At 43.0% G+C, this 24,114-nt stretch overlaps 1 protein-coding gene across 2 annotated transcripts in view; it reads right to left on the minus strand.

Annotated features, from left to right (window-relative positions):
• DAB1 (DAB adaptor protein 1) overlaps window positions 1-24,114 on the minus strand; it is a 446,271-nt gene that overhangs the window by 126,057 nt on the left and 296,100 nt on the right. For both annotated transcript variants that reach the window (XM_082615228.1, XM_082615227.1), the window contains exons 3-4: window positions 21,881-22,020; window positions 13,374-13,472 (exon numbers count right to left, since the gene is read on the minus strand). In XM_082615228.1, the coding sequence (XP_082471354.1) occupies window positions 13,374-13,472; window positions 21,881-22,020 (239 nt within the window). The remainder of the gene's footprint in view (window positions 1-13,373; window positions 13,473-21,880; window positions 22,021-24,114) is intronic.

Here is a 24,114-nt window from a genome sequence, read left to right on the forward strand (position 1 = left end):
GCTTTCCTTCCCTTCAATTAGATATTACCTTTCCCTCATTCACATAATATATTATACTTCTTTTATAGTTGGCTGTACTTTCTATCTTATACACAGTGGGTACTTAATAATGCCTTTGGAAACTATATACGGCAATAGAAAAAAAGTGACTATATCTATATGCATATGAGAGCATAGAAAAGGGGTGAGAAAGAAGATAAAGGCAACTTAGATGGATGGGGAAAGAGAAAGGAAAATGGGGGGAAACAAATTACCTATGCATTAAGATCATTAATAACACCGGAAATTGAGATTGAATATATTACATGTAACCTTTAATACATTTTATATAATCTTCTATTCATCTAGAAGTTAAAGGAACCCTGGGAAGGGCAGATATGGCTTGAGTAAAATGGGGTGTATCACTGAAGCCCATGGCAGAGGGGATGAAGTTGTTATTTACTGTTCTCAGGGAGATAATTATTCTTAGAATTTAGATGCCACCCACAATGCCCAAAGGTTTTAGGTGGACACAGCTAGACAAGAAGGTGGATCAGAGGGCTGCTTGACTTGTACAATGAAGGAATTCAGCACAATTCCACAAATATCTCCTGGGAGCTTACCACGTACCAGAAGGTGGTAGATATAAGAGTAACCAAATAATGGACCCTGTCTTGCAATTACTCATAGTCTAGGATTTTTGTTTGTTTCTTTGTTTAAAATTCTCTCTACTTTTCACGTTTGTAACTACTCAGGGAAGGCAAATGCTTTACCAGCTTAGCATGGTTATTCCTAATCTGTAGAAAAGCAGGGAAAGGTGCAAGAAAGAAGTAGTGACCATGAGCATAAGACAAAAAAAATGGGAGGGCATTAGATTTATCTCACTGTTGATGCTAAAATTTTAAAAAATATATATGTATTTTTTAATTCTAGAAACATATATACAAATAAATATTTTTATTTAAATGAATGAATGAATAAGGTCAGTAACTACAGCACAAAAGAACACATGATGAAAAAGTCAGCCAGGATATCGCCGAAGTGTTTTATTCCAGGTAACATCTAACCATCCATGTAAGACAGACTGACACACCAGCTTCCTTGTTGTGGCCAGCAAACCAGTGTGAAATGAAATAAATGTGGTGGGCAGGGCAGCCCTCATTAACTGAGACATCTTAGCAGTTCACTGCACCTCTCTGAAACTCAGTGCCATCCTGTGTAAACCAGAGATAATTCCTCTATTTGGCAAGACTGCTATAAAGCTTGGCTAGTTAATTACTGCTCATATACTCCAGAGGAGAACACAGAGCCACTAAGAGGTTCAGTGATTCATAAAAGTATGAAATGAGATGTGCGTAAAGCACTTACGACAGGATCTGGGACAACGGTAAGTAATCATCACTATTACTGTCGTCATTGTTTTTATCCTTGCAGCTCGATCTGCACCTTTTCAACCGAGTGACGATACAAATTCAGGCCCTCTGACAACAAACCCAGACTTCTTTGCATAACACTGGTCATCCAGGCCCCAGGTTCCACCATGTACACTTCCCCAGACAGAGTCTCTCCTCTGGTGGATTTTACCAGGCTCTCACCTTGACCTGGGCTCACCTTCTAGGAAACACATTCCTTTATTGTCCCCAGAATTATTAATGCTGCTCCACCTCGGGCCGCCACGGAGAAGTACTTGAGAGAAGCACAGAGAACCATCTTATCAGTGCTGGGCCTAATTATAGCATCACCATTTCTACACAAACAACTCCTGTAAGGGGTGTCTTCATAAAAACAGAAGCACCTATTAAATAACTGAAGCACAGTCATGGAAAATGCGTTTTAAATGAAAATTTAAAATAAATGTGCAAGATAGAAAAACAATAAGCAGTAGACCCCCCTATAAAGCAATCAGCCTTCTAAATAAAAGCAGAGACACCCAAACTGACAGCTCTGATTTATCACGTGTAACGGCCCCTGGAATTTGGATGAGAATTTTCAGAAGTGTCTTTTTCCATTACTCAGTTGACCCTCAAAACTATAGGAAGCTCCCAGAGCATGTTCATCTCTGTGATTTACAAGGCATGTATGTCACAGGCCCTTTGGCAAGGAGAAAGGAAGTACAGTGGGGAAATGCTGTGACCTCGCTATACTTTTATCTTTTCTCATAGCACTGATTACTTTCTAACAGAGTATATTATTTATGTATGTCTATTGTTTCTTGTCTGTCTCCCCGCATTAGGATGTAAACTCTACAAGGTAGAGGCCTTCCTTTTATTTACCAATGTCTGCACACCCCTGAGAATACTCCTTGGCACACAGTAGGTACTCAATGAACATCTGCTGAATACATAAATAGATCAAAATTTAAGAGTAGTCCTGGTCAAGTGACTGAACCTCCCTGAGGGTGAGTCACCTCATCTGTAAAATGGGAATGATAATATGTCACTAAACAATGGACTGCAAGAATTCAATGAGAAACATATATGTGAAGAACCGAGCACAGTGTCTGGCAATTGGTGCTCCACAAATGGTAGAGATAACTAACACAATTCCCAGAGCTGAATATTTATCATCAAAGTTTATAAAAAGCATTCATCCCCAAAGTCAGCCACCAAAGAGCCGGGAACAAAGGGCCCAGAGATGAAGACCAGAGATCTTCAGCGGGTGCTCATCCTGCTCTCCTACAGAGCTCGTCACGGGGTCAGAATGAGCAGATTAGAAGACGCCTCGGTAATCATCCAGACCAGAGCCAGCAGACACCAAGCTCCTTTGTCTACATATTGTCCGCGGGGGCCGTCACATCACAGTGGCCAAAGTAAATGGTTACAGGAGATGGTAAAGCCCACTATGCTCACTCTCTGGACCTTTAAGAAAAAGGCTGAGGAATGACCCCAGGGTTCAGATGAGGACAGTGTCCCAGAGAATAGGCAGAGGATGCATCCCCGAGGTCACACGGCACATCCGGGCGCTGCCACCTTGAGCAGCAGCTCACACACCCCTCAGAGGCCCAAAGAGTAGCTGATAAACCTTTAGTCACAGGGCTGGTCTGCATGACAAAACCCCTCAGAGCAGTTAGATTTCTCCCCTGGAGAATAAACGCACGGTCACTTGATTTCCAGAGGCCCTAAGTGTGCGCTTGAAAAGGAGAGAGACCACACTGGGAACTGAAAAGAACACAGGCCTTATTACCCTGACATGTCGGAGTCAGTGCCCGGCTCTGCAATTGGCTGGATATTCAGCCTTGTGCAATTCCCTTAACCTCTCTGTGCCTCAGTTTCCACATCTGTTTAACAGGAAAAATAATACTTTCTTAGCTGAGTTCTTAGGGGATTGAATTAAATGAGACCAAGCATGTAAAAGCAGTACCTCTTTACCTCCTGAAAGACCAAAATTGATAAAATGATTCATTAAGGGAAAGATAGTACATTTCTGAGTTTATCAAATCTGCTTGAAAACATTCGTGGTCTCACCTTCCAGGGTAATATGGATATCCATTTTTTTCCCCTGTCATGAATTATCCCCCGTCTAAATTATCTAACAGAGGCAGCTTCCGGACAGGGCCAATTTCTAAAAATATGTTGGATTTGAGCTATAAATTGATTTTTCATTGTGATAAATTAAAATCCAATATCACCCAGCAAGACACTAAACATACAGAGGCCCAATTTTTTCCCTCAGATGTTCAGTCTCTTTGATATTAAAATGGACCTGGGGCAGCTGTCGGGCTTTGGGAGCCTGAATGTTGAAGCAAATGAGCAAAGAATATGGAGATGGTAGAGAGAGAAAGAGAAAAAGGTAATGAGGAAGGAAGGCAAAGTAAGGAAGAGGAGGTAGGGAAGAGGATGCTTTCCACTTCCTGTTTTGTGGGCATTAGAGAGTGACTCAGGTTCGATGTTCAAGCCTAGGTGTTTTGTATACACTTTGCTGGGAGGTCTCAGGAGCCACTTACTTCTTTTTCCCTTAACATTTATTTATTTATTTATTTATTTGGCTGTGTCAGGTCTTAGTCGCACCATGCATGTGGGATCTAGTTCCCTAACCAGGGATTGAACCCAAGCCCCCTGAATTGGGAGTGCGGAGTCTTAACCGCTGTGCTGCTAGGGAAGTCCTTCAGGAGCCGCCTCTTCTCTTTGGCTTCTGAGTTTCTTCACTTGTAAATGAGTGGGTTAGTCAATGCCTAAGGGACCTTCAACCCCTGACATCCTAGAACCAGGGTACTCTGAGTCACATCTATTATTCCTTCCATGCTCACTGCCTGCATGGCAAAACTTGCATCTTTGATACGTAGCATCTTGGGCTCCAATATCTAGCCCAGACAATGAGCATTTCATTATAAGTTTACTTATTCGTTACTTCCTGTTCCATCCTTCCCTCGCTTTTGTTCCATCTCTCCCTGACTGACTTTCCTCTCTTCCTTCAATGTGCCATTAGCATCTTTGTCACATACCAGGACCCGTGTGAAACCCTGCAGATACAGCAATGGATGAGACCAGGGGCCTTGTGGAGCCTGTAGTCTGATGGAAGCATGGGTCAACTCATTCTGATACAGACAACTGTGTGCTGTGATAAAGGTGAACAGAGGATGCTGTAGGAGGAATATGAAAGGATTTCTTAATTCTGAAGGGAGGACATAAGAAGGTCCATATCAGAGAGGGGATAATAGAGCTAATAATATAATATTAACACCTAGAGCTTTTTATTATACTAGGCACTATTCTAAGTCTTAGGGGATTAAATTAAATCCTCATTTAATCTTGCACCAATCCTAAGACATAGGTACTTTGATTATCCCCATCTTACAGATGAGTGAAAGAGATACAAAGTCATTCATAAAAATTGCTTTATAGCTGGGCAGGAACAGATAGCTGCCCACGTAGCTGGGCAGGAACGGATCCAAGGCAGCTCCTTCCACCATGCCCACTCTCTGGTGCCAGTAACACACCAGTGAGGAGTGTGGGCTGTGGATTCAGACAGACCCGACATGAATACTGCTCAGAGGATGAAATGCATAAAGCACTTAGTTTACTAAGGCACCTGGTTTGAGAAAGGGCTTGATAAGTGGTCATCGTTGTGCTGTGTTGCTGTTGCTACTGGTATTGACATTACTGGACCTTGAGGTGTTCCCTGAGTGAAGAAGAGCAAAGGGATATACAGAGCAGAGGGGTCTCCTTTTGCTAGTCCTGCAAGCTGGGCAGTGAATGGTCGGTACAGGAACTGGCAAGATGGTACCCCTGGCATTCTGCGCATGCACGAATGATACTCCCAGGTCCGCTACGTACAGCTGGGCAGGGGGTACACTGCATAGATCTACGTGGAGGTAGTCATCGTATAGTCATCAAAAACATGTATACTTATTGCCACCGTTTCCCAGCAAAAGTCATCCCAGGCAATGAGCCTTAAAGAAAGGGACTTTTCCCTGATTTGCACAAAGACATCTGATGGGTCGAGGGTGGCCTTAGAGTCCCTGTACCTACCCCTCTGTATAGCTACTGCCACAGAATACAATGAATAATAACTCAGGCTGCAATGGACATGATTCAACCAAAACTCTTTAGTCGTACATTCCAGGCCTCACAATAGGGCCCTGCCAACCCTCTCAGTTTTCTCTCACTGATAGCAATCACACATCCTCCAATCAGAATATCCAGACATCTCAACTCTTCTCCACACCTGTCCTTCTTCATGACTTTCTCACTTTAGGGCCTTAGTAAACACTCCCCATAATTCCCTTTGCCTGGATACTGGTCCTCATACATCTCTCACTTGAAACCCTGCCCATCCTTCAAAGTTCAGCCCTTTGTTCCTAAATCATTCCATATTTCTTTTCAGATGGAAGAAATCATCTCTTCTTTTGAACTCTTATGATAATTTTGTATTTTTCTCTTATCATATTGTTATTCTTGCTTTGAGTTTTTAGTTATATACATATGTCTTGCCTCCTAGGTTGTAGGTTCCTTGAAGAAAAGGTTTCAGGCTAGTTCATCCCTATCCATCACGTAGAATATCCCTTTCACTCAATAAGCATTTGTGGAATGAATGAACGAATGAACCAATGAAAATGGCAGCATGGTCTAGACAGGGATTCTTAACCTTATCTGACCCAACACCTCCTGCTTATAAACGAATATTTTGTAATTCTTCTTTTATTATCTGGAAATGATTATATAATCTACCTGTACACATGAAGTTTAAGCAAGTCAAAATATCCTACTTATAAAGGAGAAATAAAAGAAGAGGATTTCTAATAAAAATAATATGAATTTCTACATATAAAGGCTTAGTTACAACTACAATAGAAGAACATAATGACACTGTCTTATGTTTGTGCTTTCTTATAATGAATAAATTCAGTTTTAAGAGATCATTCAACTCTCCCCTTTATATTTGACATTTTTAAAGATGCACCATATAAGTCCAGTTATGGTGAACATGATAGCTATACATGAAACTGATGGAGTAGTGCCCTGCTGGAGACTAAAATATGAAAAGCATCACAGGGGAGTGGTTTTCCAAAGTGATGACCAACTCTTGATGAGGTGTCAACAGAACAAAGCACATCTTTCTCTCTGTTTAGCTGCATTTCTGGAAAACTCACTACTACGAATATTGTACAAAATCACTTTTTTATAGATAAAGTAGAGTTAGGTTTTAGATTCAGCTAATTATAAACAGGTTTTTTCATCTACATGAATGTGTGATAAGACATTTAAAGTCATATGGCACAGGAAACATTTGTGTTGTGTGTGAATGTCCTGTACTTTGCAGAGTGGCTAGCATCCTTGCCCCTAGTAAATTCCTGCATCACCACCCCCTTCCCCAAAAGTCGTGACCACCCAAAATGCATACATTAAGTTCCAAAGCAGCCCCTTCTGGGGATAGAACCAGTCAAGTGGAGACTCTCTGGAGTAAAAGAAACAAAACAAGCTTAGGAGTTATACATGTGAATTTGAATTCAATTCTTGCTACTCATAGTAGCCTCGGGCAAGCCACTCACCCTACTTGTACCTTGGATGACTCATCTGTAAAAAGGGGGTAATAAAACCTCCAAGAATTGTTGGGTGTTGAATGAGACAGAATCCACAAAAGCTTGCTACAGACAGTCCTGCTTATAGGCTAGTCATCTTGTGAGAGTCCTATGTACTGTTTCAATGGCTCTCAGGATGACAGGGGTGTCCCAGGTCCCAGCATCCTGCTCTGCAATGCCTTCATCTTCCTGCCTGTCTCTCTCCCTAGGACCAGTTTCCTTTGCTCCACCTCAGCTGCTTTCCCCAAGTCCACTCAAAATATCTAGTTAGAAATAAAGGAAGAACAGTCTTGTTTTTGAAGAGACACGAATAAGGTGATATCTGGTTTTCACTGAAGAATAAATTATTAAATCAGCCGTGAAATGTAAGTGCAGCCATTACAGTTAAAACATCATTACCCCTCTATTATGAGGGACAATATTCAATCCTGGGCCACTCTCCACCTCTCCCCCTGCTATGCCCTAGTTTTTCTGTGTACATTTGCTGAGTCGTAATCACTAAGTCATTTTATTTTCTGTGCAATAAGTACTACTGAGCATCTACTATGTGGACATTATGTGCTAACCAGATAGATAACAGTGATGAACAAAAAGATACAGCCTTGTTCATATGTATGTTGATAGACGTGTTCAATAAATATTTCCTGAAGGGAAAAATGAACACACACACATATCTTTCTCCTTTAGACATCTGTGCATTTAGAAATACATTTTTCTCTTCCCCGACTCGTTTACCTGGTCCTCTCCAACTCACTCCTCCACTGCCAAGTCAGTGTGCCCTTTTCTGTGAAAACCCCTCACTATTCCAGGCAAAGCTCGGTCTCCATCCCCTGAGTACCGACAACTCCATTCACACCTGTGTCTCAGCAGCTGTCAGTTCATTTTGTGAATCTGGTTTCACCACCAGACTGTGAACACCTCAGGGGCAAGGACACATCTTCTTCATCTTTGAATCCTCAGGAAACAGATAATCATGTGGCGTAAAACAGGCATCCGACATGCTCTTGCCTGATCATGTACTGGTTACACTGCCAACATTCTATCCACAAGACAGTCCCAGTTGTAACTCCACCCCTTTTATCTTCATTCAGGAAAGCTCATTAAAATGAAAGTGAATAATGGTGACAGTAAGACAGGGATAATATTCAATCTGCTCTAATACATATAAAAGGAAATCGTTTATAAACTTTGATATTGCTATGGTCTGAAATGTTTATATCCCCTCCAATTTCATATGCTGAAATTTTAACCCTCAAGGTGATGGTATTAGGAGGTGGGGCCTTTGAGAGCTTATTAGGTCATGAGGGTGGAGCCCTTATACATGGGATTAGTGACCTTATAAAAAAGGTCCTAGTAAGCATCCTCCCCCTCTCCCCCTTGCATCATAAGAGGACACAGAAAAAGGCACCATCTATGAGGAAGTGGGCTCTCACCAGACACCAAATCCTGGGGCTATGATCCTGGACTTTGCAGCCTCTAGGACTGTGAAATAAACATCTGCTGTTTATAAGCCACCTAGTTTCTAATATTTTGGTTATAGCAGCCCAAACACACTAAGAAAGGTGTGATATACTAGCATTAAGTACTCTGGACGAGACGACCTGGGTTTGAATCTCAGCTCTGCCACTTGAGAGCTGTGTAATTAATTATGTGGACCTCAGTTTTCTCATCTGTAAAATGGTGATGATAATAGCATTTACTTCATAGAGTTGCTATAATGTACTTAGAATGCTGCAAATAATAGTGCCAAATCAGTTTTGGCTAAACTAAATTAACAAGCAAAATCCATCTGTGATTGTGGCAACAAGATGTTGCATTATCTAGAAAAGTTGATACAGACCACTGCCCTCTATCCTGAGAAACAGATTCATCTTTAGGCTCCTGCAGTATTTATGATTTTTTAAATTTTATTTATTTATTTTTGGCTGTGTTGGGTCTTCGTTGCTGCGCGTGGGCTTTCTCTAGTTGCGGTGAGCAGGGGCTACTCTTTGTTGCGGTGTGTGGGCTTCTCATTGCAGTGGCTTCTCTTTGTTGCGGAGCATGGGCTCTAGGTGCATGTCTTCAGTAGTTGCGGCATGCGGGCTCAGTAGTTGTGGCTCATGGGCTCTAGAGCACAGGCTCAGTAGTTGTGGTGAACAGTCTTAGTTGCTCCGCGGCATGTGTGATCTTCCCAGACCAAGGCTCAAACCTGTGTCCCCTGCGTTGGCAGGCAGATTCTTAACCACTGAGCCACCAGGGAAGTCCCAATATTTCTGATTTTTTTAATGGCACAAATTATAATAATTCTATGGAATAAAATTATAAGTGGGGAGAGAAGAAAGCTAGTGAGCTTCCCTGGAAAGACATAGGATTTGGGGTTGGAAGGTCTGATCTGAGTCTCTAGCCAAGTCAGGAAGACTCCCAGAATCTCAGTTTCCTTATTTGTGAAATGAAGATGACATCATTCCTGCCTTGGTGTCCACTGGTCTGATTTGAGGACCTAGTAACATACTGACATGAAACCATTTCTACTCCTACTGCTACTGCTACCACTCCTACTATTACTAGTAACTAGTAACAACTACTACTAGTAACAGTGAGTTCATTTATGACATATTCTGCATTCTCACTGATCCTTTTGACATATTAGCAATACCTAGATATCTGAACATATGAACAGCTTTTGTTACTGATTTATTTCCTGCAACATACTACTTATAAAATTTACTCACATAAGGTTTGGGATCAAGAACCCTTTGAAATTCAAGACAAGGTGTAAATTGCTGCAAAGGGTCTCTTTAATTGGGATCAAAACGCTTCTGACAGCTTTTGGATTTTTAAAATTGTAGCTATTGTCACGTTCTGCTAATGTTTCTTTTCTTGGTTTTGAAAAACATAGTGCAGCCAAGCTTGAGCAGGAATACTTTAGACATGATAAACAACTAAAATTTGTCATTCCAAATGACAAAGACCTAGTTTTCCATTTCTTTGATATGTAGGACAAAACACTTCACTCAGACTCTTATCGTGTGTAATTCAGCCGATCCCCTGTTGTGCAACGACAAAGGTTTAGTAAACTGTTCCTGCTCATAATCTCCAACGGAGGTTTTGAAAAACCTTCATTTATCTGAAGATAAATCACATCGATAGGGTTGACTTTAAGGGAGAAACAGACTATTAAACTAGTCTGGGGGATCAAGTTTGGTGATTCCCCGAAGATGTGACTATGGTCAACATCTCACCTTCTACTTGACTTCCTTCCAAAATATCCCCATAATATGCTTGAATCCTCCTAGGGCTGGTGAACTCCCTTGCACAGAAGGTGGTCCATCTACATGCTGAACAGCTCTGACTTGCAGGAAATTCTTCTTCCTCATAAACTGAAACTGCTTCCTAGAAACTTCTGTCACCTGGTCTCGGTTCTGTCCCTTGAGTCACGCAGAACAAGTCAGCTTCTTTTTCTCCTAGACAACTCTTTGGAGAGATGAACGCTATTAATATGGAGGGCCTTGCTCCCACCATCCTCTCTACTTCAGGCTTAAACGTTTGATTCTCTCCACTCCCCAGGCTTGTGCTGAGACAAATTAACAAGCTAGGGTAGCAGAAGCCCAATGATACAGGGCCTAAGGTTAATCAAACAGAACTGGAGCAGGCTAAGCCAGACAGAAAACATTTAACTTTGCCTTCATCCCGATTCTCCACTAGGAGATGACATTTTTATTCAACAAAGCCAAATGGCTTTGAGCTGAAATAATGACTTTACTGCTGTTCTCTTTGTGTCCAGATAAAGAATCAAAAAAATCACATTATACGGTTTGGTGGTATCTTTCTTCGGGGCCAGGTTAGCCATCCTTGAGTGAGGATTTAGAGAAAGGTAAAGAATATAAACTACCTCTTCTCATTAGTTAAAGTTTGGTGATGAGAACTATTTGATGGTAGGGTACATGATGGAAAAGCAAAGCCAAAAACATGGCCCTAGACAAAATAAAATATCTGATACTCTGCTTTACTCCAGTCCCTTTGGTGATGCCAGTGTCATGTGATGGGCAGCATGGACTTGGGAAGAGACTAGAGATGGTGACGTATATTGGGCATATAAATCCTTGTGAAAGCATCTCTCAGTTAGGCTTGATCCACGCTCCTTGGATCCCTACCATGAAGGATGCTAAGGGGTCAATGATATCCTCCAAGTTTCTACAAGCCCAAAGCTCTCTGCCTCCTGTGTGTCACCCAGGATCCCACGTGGCCACATCTGTGTTCAGAAGTGTTGGCCCAGCATAGTTTTCAGTCCCCCAACTGCCCTGGTCCCCTCATCAGGATATACTTTGATTCAATTATATCTTTTCTAAAATGTGAGGTTCAGAACTGAGCACAGGTCTCCAAACTATAGTCTGCCCAGGAAAAGGAAAATCTTCCCTCATTTTAGAAACCATACTTTTATTAAAGCAGAAGAGGCTTACATTAGGCTCTTAATCTTGCTGCCTTCAAGCTCCTTGACTACTGATGCTTGTGCCCTCATTCTAAACTCCCTTTACCAAGGCATCCCCAGGTAGGTCCACCTTTCCTATAACATAGAGGTCAATTGCTTTGATTTTTGACTCAGGTCAGCTGGAGGCTAAATCCCAGCTCTGCCTCCTACATGCTGGATGAACATGAGAAAGTCACTTACCCTGAGAGATAACAGACATTGTGGTTGGACTCATAAGCCAGACCGCCTAGGTTGTAATCCTGTCTCCACCACCACCTACTTCCAGCAAGTTACATATCCTTTTCTCTCCTTAATATCTTCAACTATAAAATGGAGATAACAACACTATCTACTCATAGGGTTGTTGTAAGGATTAAATGGATGGGTACTTCTAAAGGTCGTACAACAATGACTGGAACATACTATGTGCTTGATGCAGTACCTGTTATTATTACTCTCTCATAGGACCCTTGTGAGGACAAAACTGAATAATGTATGCAAAGTGACTAGTATGTACTCAACAAATTGTAATTTTTACTACTAGATTTTTTTATTGTGGTAATATATACAGTTCAGTGGCATAAAGTACATTCATATTGTTGAGCAGCCATCACAGCCATCCATCACCAGCACTGTTTCCCTCTCCCCAGACTTTTAACTCTGTACTCATTAAACACTAACTCTTTATCACCCCTCCCCCCAGGCCCAGTCAACCACCATTCTACTTTCTGTCTCTGTGAATGTGACTCTCTAGATATCTCATTTAAGTGGAATCCTACTGAATTTGTCTATGTGTGACTGGCTTTTTTTACTTTGCATAATGTCTTCCATGTTGTAGCATAGGTCAGAACTTCCTTTTTACTGCTTAATAATATTCCATTATACACACACACACACATCATATTTTGCCTATCCATTCATTCACAGATGGACAGTTGGGTTGCTTCTACCTTTTGGCCATTGTCTGTGCTATTATTATTCAGGAATAACTTTTCTTCAAGAAAAATCCATTTTTTACTGTTAAATTATCATCCTACTACCCACTGGTATCCTAATATGAGTCAGAACAAAGGCGAGAAAATTAGGATGCAAAATGACAAGGTTAGGTAACTTGGCTAGTTGAGTATTGTTTATACAGTGCTTGACAAATTACCTGTGAAGTTCAAAGGAGGTGATATAGGTGGAGGTGTGTTAGAAGCTATATAAAGCATTGAATGAATAAAAGGAAAACATGTCCATTTGACTCTTGCTCGCTGGACAAAACAGATCAAAGAACAGAACGCTTTTCTGTTTTTCCCTTACCATCAATGAACAAGGCCAACAATGCAAGGCAAGTCCTGGGGATGAAGCTGGGAGCTAACTGCTGCCGGGAGGTTGATGAAAATACAAACCACTACTTCAGTGGGTTTAACAAACAGATCAGCCCTTACATTTCCTGATCATGCAGTGATAGATTTTTTTCAAGACTGAAAACTCCATTTATTCTTTTTGATGACAGCAATTGCAAGGTACCACAGGTTCAACTCAAGAGAGTCTGGATGCTTTGACCACGTCAAATGACCCTCGTGCGTCTCCCTCTAGGATGCATGTCATTAAAGTTGCCAGCACACAAAGAAATTTAACTTAAACTGTCACATTACCCACCGCTCGTCAAAGCACATCAATCTCCCTATTGCATTACCAGGACTGTGTGACACTTTTATCCCAATTACACTGTAAGAAACACAGTCACACTGTGTTGGTGCAGTCACACTGTGGCCAAGTCAGGAAAGGGCCTCCCTTTGATGGACAATCACAGTTGATCAAGTTTGTCAGTTGCTTTATCTGTTTTTATGCTTGTTTGATATCCCTGCCCAGAGAGCAAAGGCTTTTAAGGGCACATCTGTCAGTGGATTCAATTTCACCATGCCATGTTATTCTTTTACTTACCCCTGTCTTCTCATCAAAGATTTTGATTCCTCCAAAGGAGATGGTTAAAAAGATTTTCTGTTTGTGTTCTCCTTTGGAACGAGCGCCAGCAACAACGCCCTGTTGAAAGGAAGGATGTGGTTTTTACTTTAGTGTTTTCATTTGAAAATTCCCTCCGGTCCCAAAGCAAAGGCATGTCAGATATCATGAACTGAAGCCACCAATTATGCACACTCCATTCCCTCCCCACTTCCATGCTGCCTTCCCCGACGGGCTTGCATTTTCTTGATGTTTTAGGGTAATACTTGTCCTCACTGCTCGGAAACTGTAGAAATAGATATTTGAACATGTATTCATTGGACAAACCAAGATTGATAGAGTGCCTACTTTGTGCCTAGAGGCTTAGTTCAGAATTCGAGACCCTAGGATAAACAGAATATGGTCCTCTTGTTAAAATCTTTGCTGGGTTTCGTATTAGATATGGTTTTAACCTTTTAAATAAAGATGAGTCATGGAATACATTCCTAAATGTGATTTTAATTTTATACTTCTGGGAAAAGCTTTCATATGAATTAATTTTAGAGATCAGAAAGAAAAGAAAAAATATTGCCAGACGGCATGTCTCAATTTTGTTTGGAAAAATGTGATGGTCTTATGTCTAAGGTTTGCAGTTTTTACCCACACATTTTGTATGTTCTTCTACGATTTTTCCAATCATTCCTGTGCTTTCAAGGAAAGTACCTACCAAGCGCATTCCATTTCTCAAAAATCTGTTTCCCCACTTTTCCAAATTTTTTGTAAACTGAAGATATGTGTATGAGTCAATTAGAAGGTAGATGTCACAAAAGGTAGGTATGTTACTCTGCTCACTGCTCTCTTCCTCGTACCCAGGACAGTCCCTGAAGGTCAGGGGACATTCAGGAAATTATTGTTACATGAATGTGCTATCAAGAGTCCTCACCAAAGTTGATATTATGCAAGTTAAGAGTAAAGACACTTGCTTTTTTTTTTTTTTTTTTTTTTTTGCTGTACACAGGCCTCTCACTGTTGTGGCGTCCCCCGTTGTAGAGCACAGGCTCCGGATGCACAGGCTCAGCGGCCATGGCTCACGGGCCCACCCGCTGCACGGCATGTGGGATCTTCCCGGACCAGGGCACGAACCCGTGTCCCCTGCATTGGCAGGCAGACTCTCAACCACTGCGCCACCAGGGAAGCCCCGACACTTGCTTTATAAATCAGCCTCTGTGGTGGCCAATTACAGGCAAGCATGGGCATCATATTAGGGTACAACTCAGAGAATGAGGACAGTCAAGGGATTTACGCTCCAGGGCTATTGCAGACTCTGCATTAGATGTTTTGAGGCTTCCAGCCCCTTCATCCCTATTAGCCTCCACAGAGGGTGAGTAAGCCCAATTCTCAACAGTTATCATTCTGGACTTCTTTAGGAGTAGAGAAGTCTAAAATAATTATGATTTCATACTTCCAAAAGTCCTTTGTGCTGTTCTCAGAACAGCATGTTCTCAAACCTCAGTCTCAGGTATGAGTGAGAGGTATGATCAGAAGGCACAAGGCACAAGGAAAGGGCATTCTCCTGAGGTCGTGTGATTATCCTCCCTTTGGGTACTGGAAATAGTCTGCGGAATGGAAACACCTGGATTATACTCCTGGCTGTGATCTTGGACAAATGACTTAACTCTCCACTCTACTTTCTCAAGTGTAAATACTTCTCTTGCATGTTTGAGAGAATTAAATGAAAACTTACGGAAAGTACCTAGCACGACACCTAGTACACTGTAGGGATGTCATAAAAATTAATTTCTTCTAGTAAATGAATGACTGTCCCTTAGCGTTCGAGGTCCAGTTCCTGTTTGGTACCTAGCAGTAGGAAATTCACTCCCTCGAGAGTCTCCCATTCATTCTCAAGCACCTCTGACATGTGGATGTACAGAATGTTGAAGTCAGAGAAAACCTTCAAACTAATCAGTCCAAATTTCGCTACCAACAGATGAGAAAACTGATGTCTGAAAAGCTGGGTGGACAGTCCCAAGATGGTACAGAGAGCTGGTGAGAAAGTTGAGACCACAGGTCCACTCTCAAGCCTCTTGGTGCAGGGGGCAGTTATTATTCCTTTATGTGTGTCTTCTTTCTAGCGAGCCCAGATCTCGTTCCTGTAACCCTACCCAGTGTTCCTCTTTTGACCCTTCAGGAATGGTACTCACTGACATAAGATTCCTCCTCCAATGACTGCCCTCTAAATAGTTAAAGAGAGTGACTCACCCCAAAGCGAAGTCTCCTGTCTCTTTAACCCTTCCTCTTGTTCAAAGGTTTCTAGATTCCTCAGCGTGCTGCTTGCTTTCCCATAAATTCACTGAGGGATGGTTTTAAGGACATAGGATAAGGGTCAACGTATGTCTTTGCAATCCCAGGGGTAGTTCTTATTTCTCTTCATGTCACCTGATCAGAGATACGGCCTCTGACCCCTCCACTCTCCACACCAAACTGCATCCCATTCTTTCCCCCTGCATCTTTTTTTCTCGCTGTACCCACTGGCATATTGTATATTCATCTGTTGACTGTCTGCCTCTGCCCAACAGAACAAAAGCTCAACTGGGCACAGAACTTTGTTTTATTCATTCTACACGCCCAGTGTTGAGAACGGAGCCTGGGATAAAAAAGGCATTCAAAAAAGTGAAGTGACTTTCCCCTCACTTGGGTAATGAACAAGCCAGGCTTCGAACCTATGAAAACTTGATTTGAAATCTGTGTTCCTGGCTGGATTTGGAGTAAAATAACTGATGCTGCCATCCCTACACAGCCTAACCTTCAACTTCACTATCCAGGCCTACGCAAAAGAGAGAACAAGAAGTAGCGCCATCATAATGGAAGCCCCATTATAAATGGAAGCATTGGAAGTACTGTGTCAAAGGGCAGGGAGCCTCTCTTTCTTGTTTAAGTCCTCCCAACATGAAGACATCACAGCTCGTGGTGGGGAGAGGCTTGCACCTTTGGTCAAGAAGAGTAGCTTTAATGGCCCCATCTCCAAGATGGTCCTAACAACCCCTAGCTCTTAGAATTACCACAACATCAAATGGTGCTAATTCCCAGCACATAGGGATGCTGACCAAGTGGCTGTCAAAGAACTCCCTCCCTGGCAGAAGGTGGCTGCAGATAAAGAGGGATGGAAAGAGCCAGCGTGCATGTTTCAGGAGCACTTCTGCTTGGGGCTGCGAATGGTACAGCTTCCCAGGACAAATGCAAGAGAGAAGGATGATCCACATGGTGTGATCCTTGGGGAAATAAAACTCCAATTTTATCAGACATGTTGAGAGACAGGACTCTGAGTTAAGCCCTGAAAAACTGCATGAAGTCCAAGCAAGCCTGCCACCAGACAGCACACTGCAGGGGCTAACCTCCCCACAGATGATTCAGTGCCATTATGTAGAACTGACGAAGGGCCGAGGGACAGGGCTGGCTGGGGAATCGGAAGATATGGATGTAGGTGTCTTTTGGGGTTTCTGTGCCTAATATTAGCCACCTGACCTACAAAGTCACTGTTGGCAACCTGGAAATGAAGGAGTCAGATGTTTTCTTGGGTACCTACCAAATGGTAGGAGTTCTCTTATACAATTCAGCCCATCCCACATTCCTGGGAAGGAAAAATTATCTCCCTTATTTTACAAATGACCAAACATAAGATCGGGGGGCCAAGTGAACACCCCAAAACTCAAGGAACTAAGAAGACATATAGAGGGCATTCAAACAGTGACCTTTCAAATTCCAGGGTTAGGGTTCCTTCTATTATAACCCTCTGGAAGGACTCTTTGGGGAGGCATGGATGAAAAAGGGTGGAACCACCAGCTTCCAAACTCAGTAGTGAAGGAGAACTCTAAAATGAGAATACTTCTTACTTCCTAAGAGTGAAGCGTGCACACACCGCACCTAGCATGGGGTGCAGCGTGCAAGGAGAGCTCAGCAAATGACTGTGACCATCACCTCTAATACTAATACTGATTCTATGAAGCAATGCCATGTGCTGGGCACTGTATGGAATGACTGATGCAGGTGTCCCTAAGGGAGTCACACAGAGGCAGCATCTTGCTGGAGGATTTTATACAGAGGGAAGGGGTCAGGCACGCCAGGCAGGGTTGATAGCCTGCCCTGTCCAGCTCAGGGGTTGCCATGAGAATCCAATACGATGATGCACAGGAAAGGACTCTGAGAAACCTCACCCAGCAGGGTGTATGCACATGATGAGATGACTGTGATCTCCAGGGAACACGTCAAGCAGGTGTGCAACCTGAACAGCTGAAAACCTAGAATGCTATTCCAGAAAGCTCCGTGAACTAAACCTGGTCTCCAATCTCAGCCCTACTGGTTATCAGTTGTAGATCTTTGGGGGAAAAACTCACCCTAAGTTTCACTTTTCCGAGGTAAGAAGGAGAATACAAATATCCTCCTCTGCCCTGCTTTGTGCCCAGAGACTGGCCCCTGTGGTCTGCATTGCCAGGTCCTCTGAGCTTCCTGCCCTCTGGATTCCACCCAGGAAGGCACAGACAGGAGATCAGAGGGTGGAAGGAGAGAGGTCAGGGTATTTCATCCAGCCTCCTTCCCATCCTTGTTCTACAATCTCCAGGAGTAGCTTAGTTTTGCTTGGCGAGGGAAGGGACTTTGTCCTCAATCTCGCCCTCCCTGGGTTCCAGTAAATAGATCTCATCCTAGGATGGTAACAGCTTCCCACTGTTTTCAGTTTCCAGTGCCTCACCAGCTCTTGTTTGCTACCTTAACCTTGCCTAACCTTTGTATGTCGCTCCTGCCTTAAAGTATCCTCATCTGACCTAGTCAGGCTGGCTGTTTCTTACAGGACCCTGACTAATAGATTTACTTAGGGCTCTGTCATCAGCCCATCTCTCCCATAGCTTCAACCACCACCATTTTGCCCGATACCTCTGAAAGTTGACTGCTTTGGAAGTCAAGGATGTGGGGCTATGTAGCTTACTGGTAGGAGCTTAAACTCTAGTTGGGGAACCAGGATAGATTCAACGCAGATAAAAAACAGAATAGAACGAAGCACTAAACTATGTCTTATCAAACACTGGGCATCTGGAGATACAGGCTTGAATTCTGGGCTTATCCCAGATTAAATGAAGGTTCTGGGGCAAATCCTACAACTTCCGTGAGCCTCAGATTTCTTATTTACAAAACAGGGAGGCTAATAGCTACCTCATAAGAGCGAAAGAGATAATATATGTAAAAGTGTGTTGTTGACTAAATTAAGATACAATGACAAGGAGCCTTCGCTGGTGGACAGGCAATGGCTCACTCATACTCACATTATGAATCCCCTCTTAAATCTCTATAATCCAGGGCTTCCCTGGTGGCGCAGTGGTTGGGAGTCCGCCTGCCGATGCAGGGGACACGGGTTCGTGCCCCGGTCCGGGAGGATCCCACATGCCGCGGAGCAGCTGGGCCCACGAGCCATGGCCGCTGAGCCTGCGCGTCCGGAGCCTGTGCTCCGCAACAGGAGAGGCCACAAGAGTGAGAGGCCCGTGTACCGCAAAAGAAAAAAAAAAAAAACAAACAACTCTATAATCCAAGAGAAAACTCTCTAAAACAGGAAGAGGCGCCAGCTTCAGAAAGCCTAGCAAAGAAAAACAGATTAAAAAAATTTTTTTCTCCTATGGCCTGACATGAACAAGTGGGCCTTTTGCAAGGCTAACAGGCATTTTGTACTTCTTTGTCTTTCCTTCCTGGGCAAGTGGCCAAATGGAGAATCTATCCTTTATGTTTCTGTGTTTCTTAAAGAAACACTACAGGGAGCAGAAATGTCAACATTCTTCTCTGCAACTTGCAAATAATGAAAGACAATTGTCTGGGAACCAAGAACCATCAACAAGTTCAGAGCATTTGACAGGAGCGTGTTATGGTTGGACCAACTCTCCAGGGCTTTGGGGACCTCACAGTTATAAGGGGTGACAGATGGGGTACTTCACTGCAGGTAACACCCCCCTCTCCCCCCACCCCACCCCCACACGCAAGGTCGGCAATCCTGGCCAGGCCTGGTACAGCTAGCCTGGCCCAGTGTTAATCCTGAGGGAGAACTTCAGGGCACACAGGCCAACTCCTGTCTCACATACGCTGCGACTTCCATGCTTCTATGAAGGCAGCTGTCAGTGAGGTGCTCTGTGACCCATGCCTGGTGAACGCTATCTACCAGGATGCTGGGGGAAGATGCACCAGCCTCTTTCTTGCTCACAGCAGACTTGTGGCTCTGGGTGAGAACCAGGCCACTGGAGAGTTTCTTGATGTCTTTCAATTAATATTTGTCAAAAGCAAATCTCCATTTGCCTGGCCTCATACTCAGAGGAGCAACTTCAGCAAGAATCAAGATCCAGGCCTTTATCCCCATTCTTGACTAGGGTCTCCTTGGCTTAGTCTTTCTGGGTTCTCTCTCTGCAATCTACCCTCTGGTAGAGAGGATGCGTTCTGGTCTGATCTCATGAGTGAATCACAGTCCTGCTCTGGGGCAGAGTAGGGGTCAGGGTGGGTGAACATGGAGCGCTGCAGTTATCCAACTACCCCACAAACCAAGTGGAGTGGCCTGTCTCTTTCAAGGATGCCCTGTGGCTGTGTGTCTATGTCACATCCTCCAGACCAGCATTTATCAGTCATGAAGCTGGAATTTAGAATTCTTCCTGTTGGACTCCTTTGTGTATTTATCACTCAGACTTGAACTTGGCAGAAGGGGGCTCATTACTGGACTGTCCTAAAATCTTATAATATTGTTTAATTATTATTATTATTATTTTTAAATATTTATTTATTTGGTTGCATCAAGTCTTAGTTGCGGCATGCGAACTCTTAGTTGTATGCATGTGGGATCTAGTTCCCTGACCAGGGATCAAACCCGGGCCCCCTGCATTGGGAGCGTGGAGTCTTATCCACTGCACCACCAGGGAAGTCCCGCTTAATTATTTTTTATTAAAGGATACATTAACCTCTTCCAAGGAGACAATCTGTGAACTCATGATTTTACTGTCTTTTATACCTTTTTCTAGTATGCCTTGTAGTAGATTCATAACTATTAAAATAAAGTTTGTTGTGTAACAGCTAAAAAAAAAAAAAAGAAAGTAATGATACACAGTTTAGAAAATTAAGAGTTTTTAAAAAGAATGATTCCTACAGCTATACTACAGGGAGTCTTAGCATCTGATATACATGTTAAACTGTTGAGAAAATGTGTACAGTATAAAAAAAATTAATACCTGTGCTTTATTAAGCATCTATCAAAGAAAAGGCAATGTAGAGGGTGTCTTAGAGATATTGTCTCATTTAATATTAGTAGGCACTTGGCCAGCCTTCTTTTCTTTTTTCTTTCCTTTTCTTTTCTTCCCTTTTTCTTACATTAAAAAAAATTACATTGACCAAGTTGTATCCTCAGGGACTATTAGAAGATATGAAAAAATGCTCATGTTATATTATTAGGGAGAAAGAAAACAAGATATGAAACTATAAATAGCAATTCCAATTACACTACATATATGTGTATGATTCATATACATATACACAAATGTATATAAAAATACAAAGAGAGAGTGTTAGTTACACACAAAAATGCTGATACTGATTTTTCTTTTTGTGGTGGGATTGTGGATAAGTTTAATTATCCCTGATACTTTTCTGTACTTTCAAAATTTTTACAATGAGCATTTTTTGAATTCTATAATTAGGAAAATAATTAAATTATAGGTCTTAAATGCATAAGATAGCTTGTAAACTTCTTGCTAAATCATCTGTTTTTCTAATATTTTATATTACTTTTTAAAAAAAGAGACATAGACTACATGGAGACCAGAATCTGGGAACAAACAATGTTCAATTTTGTATGTTTTTAAAGGCTATTTAATAACATAATTTTCTTATTTTGCATATTAAAATTTTTCTCAATTTCTTTCTTAGTTTTCTCAATGAAAAGCCTTCTTTAAAGCATTTAAACTCATCAATCTCTTTGTGATACCACCAAATGTCAATATCTAGTTACATATCACTTTTTATAACATTTTCCCTTTAAAGTATTTGGGGGACATTAATAGAAATTTCAAGAATGAATAAAATCAGCTTTTGTATTAATATATCATCTTTTACCATATTCATCATATGGTAAAATATATAAAATTTATTTAAAAATAAAGTAGAAAATTTATAAAATCTGAGTGACAGCACAATTTGATGATTTTTTGTACTTTTATTTTTGCAGGCATTGCACAGTGAAGATACAATTGAATAAAATGTGGTATGCTCAAAAACTGTACACCAGGGGCTAGCAAAATACCTCCATAGGAGATGCTCAACAAACATTTGCTAAATGATTGACATGTCCTCCCAATAAATAAATGCAGTGAGTCATCAGTGTACCAAGTAATATACCAGTATATGAATAAAAAAATATGTTTACCAGAATGACTGTAATCATTTCTTCCTCTCAATCATATCAAACCCACACTATTTAAATTAAAATGCTTGTGCAGTACCTTGAGTTTCATCATGGAGTCTTGGCATAACTTGTCTCCCCGAGCTGCGGAAACCTCATCAATCCCGATCAGTTTGGCCTTGTACCGGACCCCTTCACCTTTAAACCTCTTTATCAAAGTGGCTTCACTGCGATCCTGACCTAAAAAGAGAGAAATGCAGGATTCAGATATGTAGATGTTCAGGCCCCATTGGCTTTAAATATCCGCAGCTCCGAGATTGGTTCTCTGGTTCACCTACATCCTATGAAAGTCAAATCATTAGACCATGGACAAAAGAATGGTAAGACTCCTGTATGCAAATTCTGGCTCTATCCTTTTAAATCCTCAGGCAAATTACACAATTCTCTCTGAGACTATTTTCTCAGGCAGAAAAAAAAAAAAAGAGTTAAAAATAACCAATCCCAAAGGGGCATTAAGATAAATAAACATGATGACACGTATAAAGTACTCAATACGGATTTTGATACACACTAGGTCATCAACAAACGATCATCACGCACTAGGAGTCTATGTCTGACATTCTTGTTAGAATAGTATTAGCCCTCAGCCTCTCCGGCATTTCCAGCATTTAATATGACTTTGGCCCGGGTCCAAGACCCTCCTTACACCCAATTCCATGGGCTGTTTTATAGTGAGACTCCAGAGTAATTGCTTTGTATCAAGCAGTGACTCGGGGGCAATTATCAAAAAATGATTTACAATGTCTCTTCTGCTAACTCATGCGTGTACAGAAAGAGGCTTCCATACTCCTTGGTACGGTGCGCCCACACCTCGAAACAGCTCTCTCAATAATTATTAGCACATAAAACAAACAAACAGACTTCCGGGTAAGATGGCGGAAGAGTAAGACGCGGAGATCACCTTCCTCCCCACGGATACACCAGAAATACAGCTACACGTGGAACAACTCCTACAGAACACCTACTGAACGCTGGCAGAAGACCCCAGACCTCCCAAAAGGCAAGAAACTCCCCACATACCTGGGTAGGGCAAAGCGGAGAGATTCCCGCACAGAGGATCGGTGCCGAGCGGCACTCACCAGCCCGAGAGGCTTGTCTGCTCGCCCGCCGGGGCACGCAGTGCTGGAAGCTGAGGCTCGGGCTTCGGTCAGAGCGCAGGGAGAGGACTGGGGCTGGTGGCGAGAACTCAGCCTGAAGGGGGCTAATGTGCCACAGCTAGCCGGGAGGGAGTCCGGGAAAACTCTAGAGCTGCCGAAGAGGCAAGAGACTTTTTCTTCCCTCTTGGTTTCCTGGTGCGCGAGGAGAGGGGATTAAGAGCGCTGCTTAAAGGGGCTCCACGGACGGGCGCGAGTCGCGACTGAAAGCGCGGAGCCCAGTGACAGGCGTGGGACGCTGGGGCTGCTGCTGCCGCCGCCAAGAAGCCTGTGTGCGAGCGCAGGTCACTGCCCACACCGCCCTTCCGGGAGCCTGTGCAGCCCGCCACTGCCGGAGTCCCGGGATCCAGGGGCGGCTTCCCTGGGAGAACGCACGGTGCGCCTCGGGCTGGTGCAACGTCACGCCGACCTCTGCCGCTGCAGGCTCACCCCGCACTCCGTGCCCCTCCCTCCCTCCTGGCCTGAGTGAGCCAGAGTCCCCGAAGAGGCTGCTCCTTTAACCCTGTCCTATCTGAGCGAAGAACAGACGCCCTCCGGCGACCTACACGCAGAGGCGGGGCCAAATCCAAAGCTGAGACCTAGGAGCTGTGAGAACAAAGAAGAGAAAGGGAAACCTCTCCCAGCAGCCTCAGAAGCAGCGGATTAAAGCTCCACAATCAACTTGATGTACCCTGCATCTGTGGAATACATGAATAGACAACACATCATCCCAAATTGAGGAGCCAGGAGTCAGTGCTGTGCCTCTGAGGTGGGAGAGCCAACTTCAGGACACTGGTCCACAAGAGACCTCCCAGTTCCACATAATATCAAACGGCGAAAATCTTCCAGAGATCTCCATCTCAACACCAGCACCCAGCTTCACTCAACGACCAGCAGGCTACAGTGCTGGACACCCTAAGCCAAACAACTAGCAAGACAGGAACACAACGCCACCCATTAGCAGAGAGGTGGCCTAAAATCATAAAAAGGCCACAGACACCCCAAAACACACCACCAGACGTGGACCTGCCCACCAGAAAGACAAGATCCAGCCTCATCCACCAGAACACAGGCACTAGTCCCCTCCACCAGGAAGCCTACACAACCCACTAAACCAACCTTAGCCACTGGGGACAGACAC

Source organism: Mesoplodon mirus, assembly GCF_964341445.2.
Source record: "Mesoplodon mirus genome assembly, chromosome: 3".
Lineage (NCBI taxonomy): Eukaryota > Metazoa > Chordata > Mammalia > Artiodactyla > Ziphiidae > Mesoplodon > Mesoplodon mirus.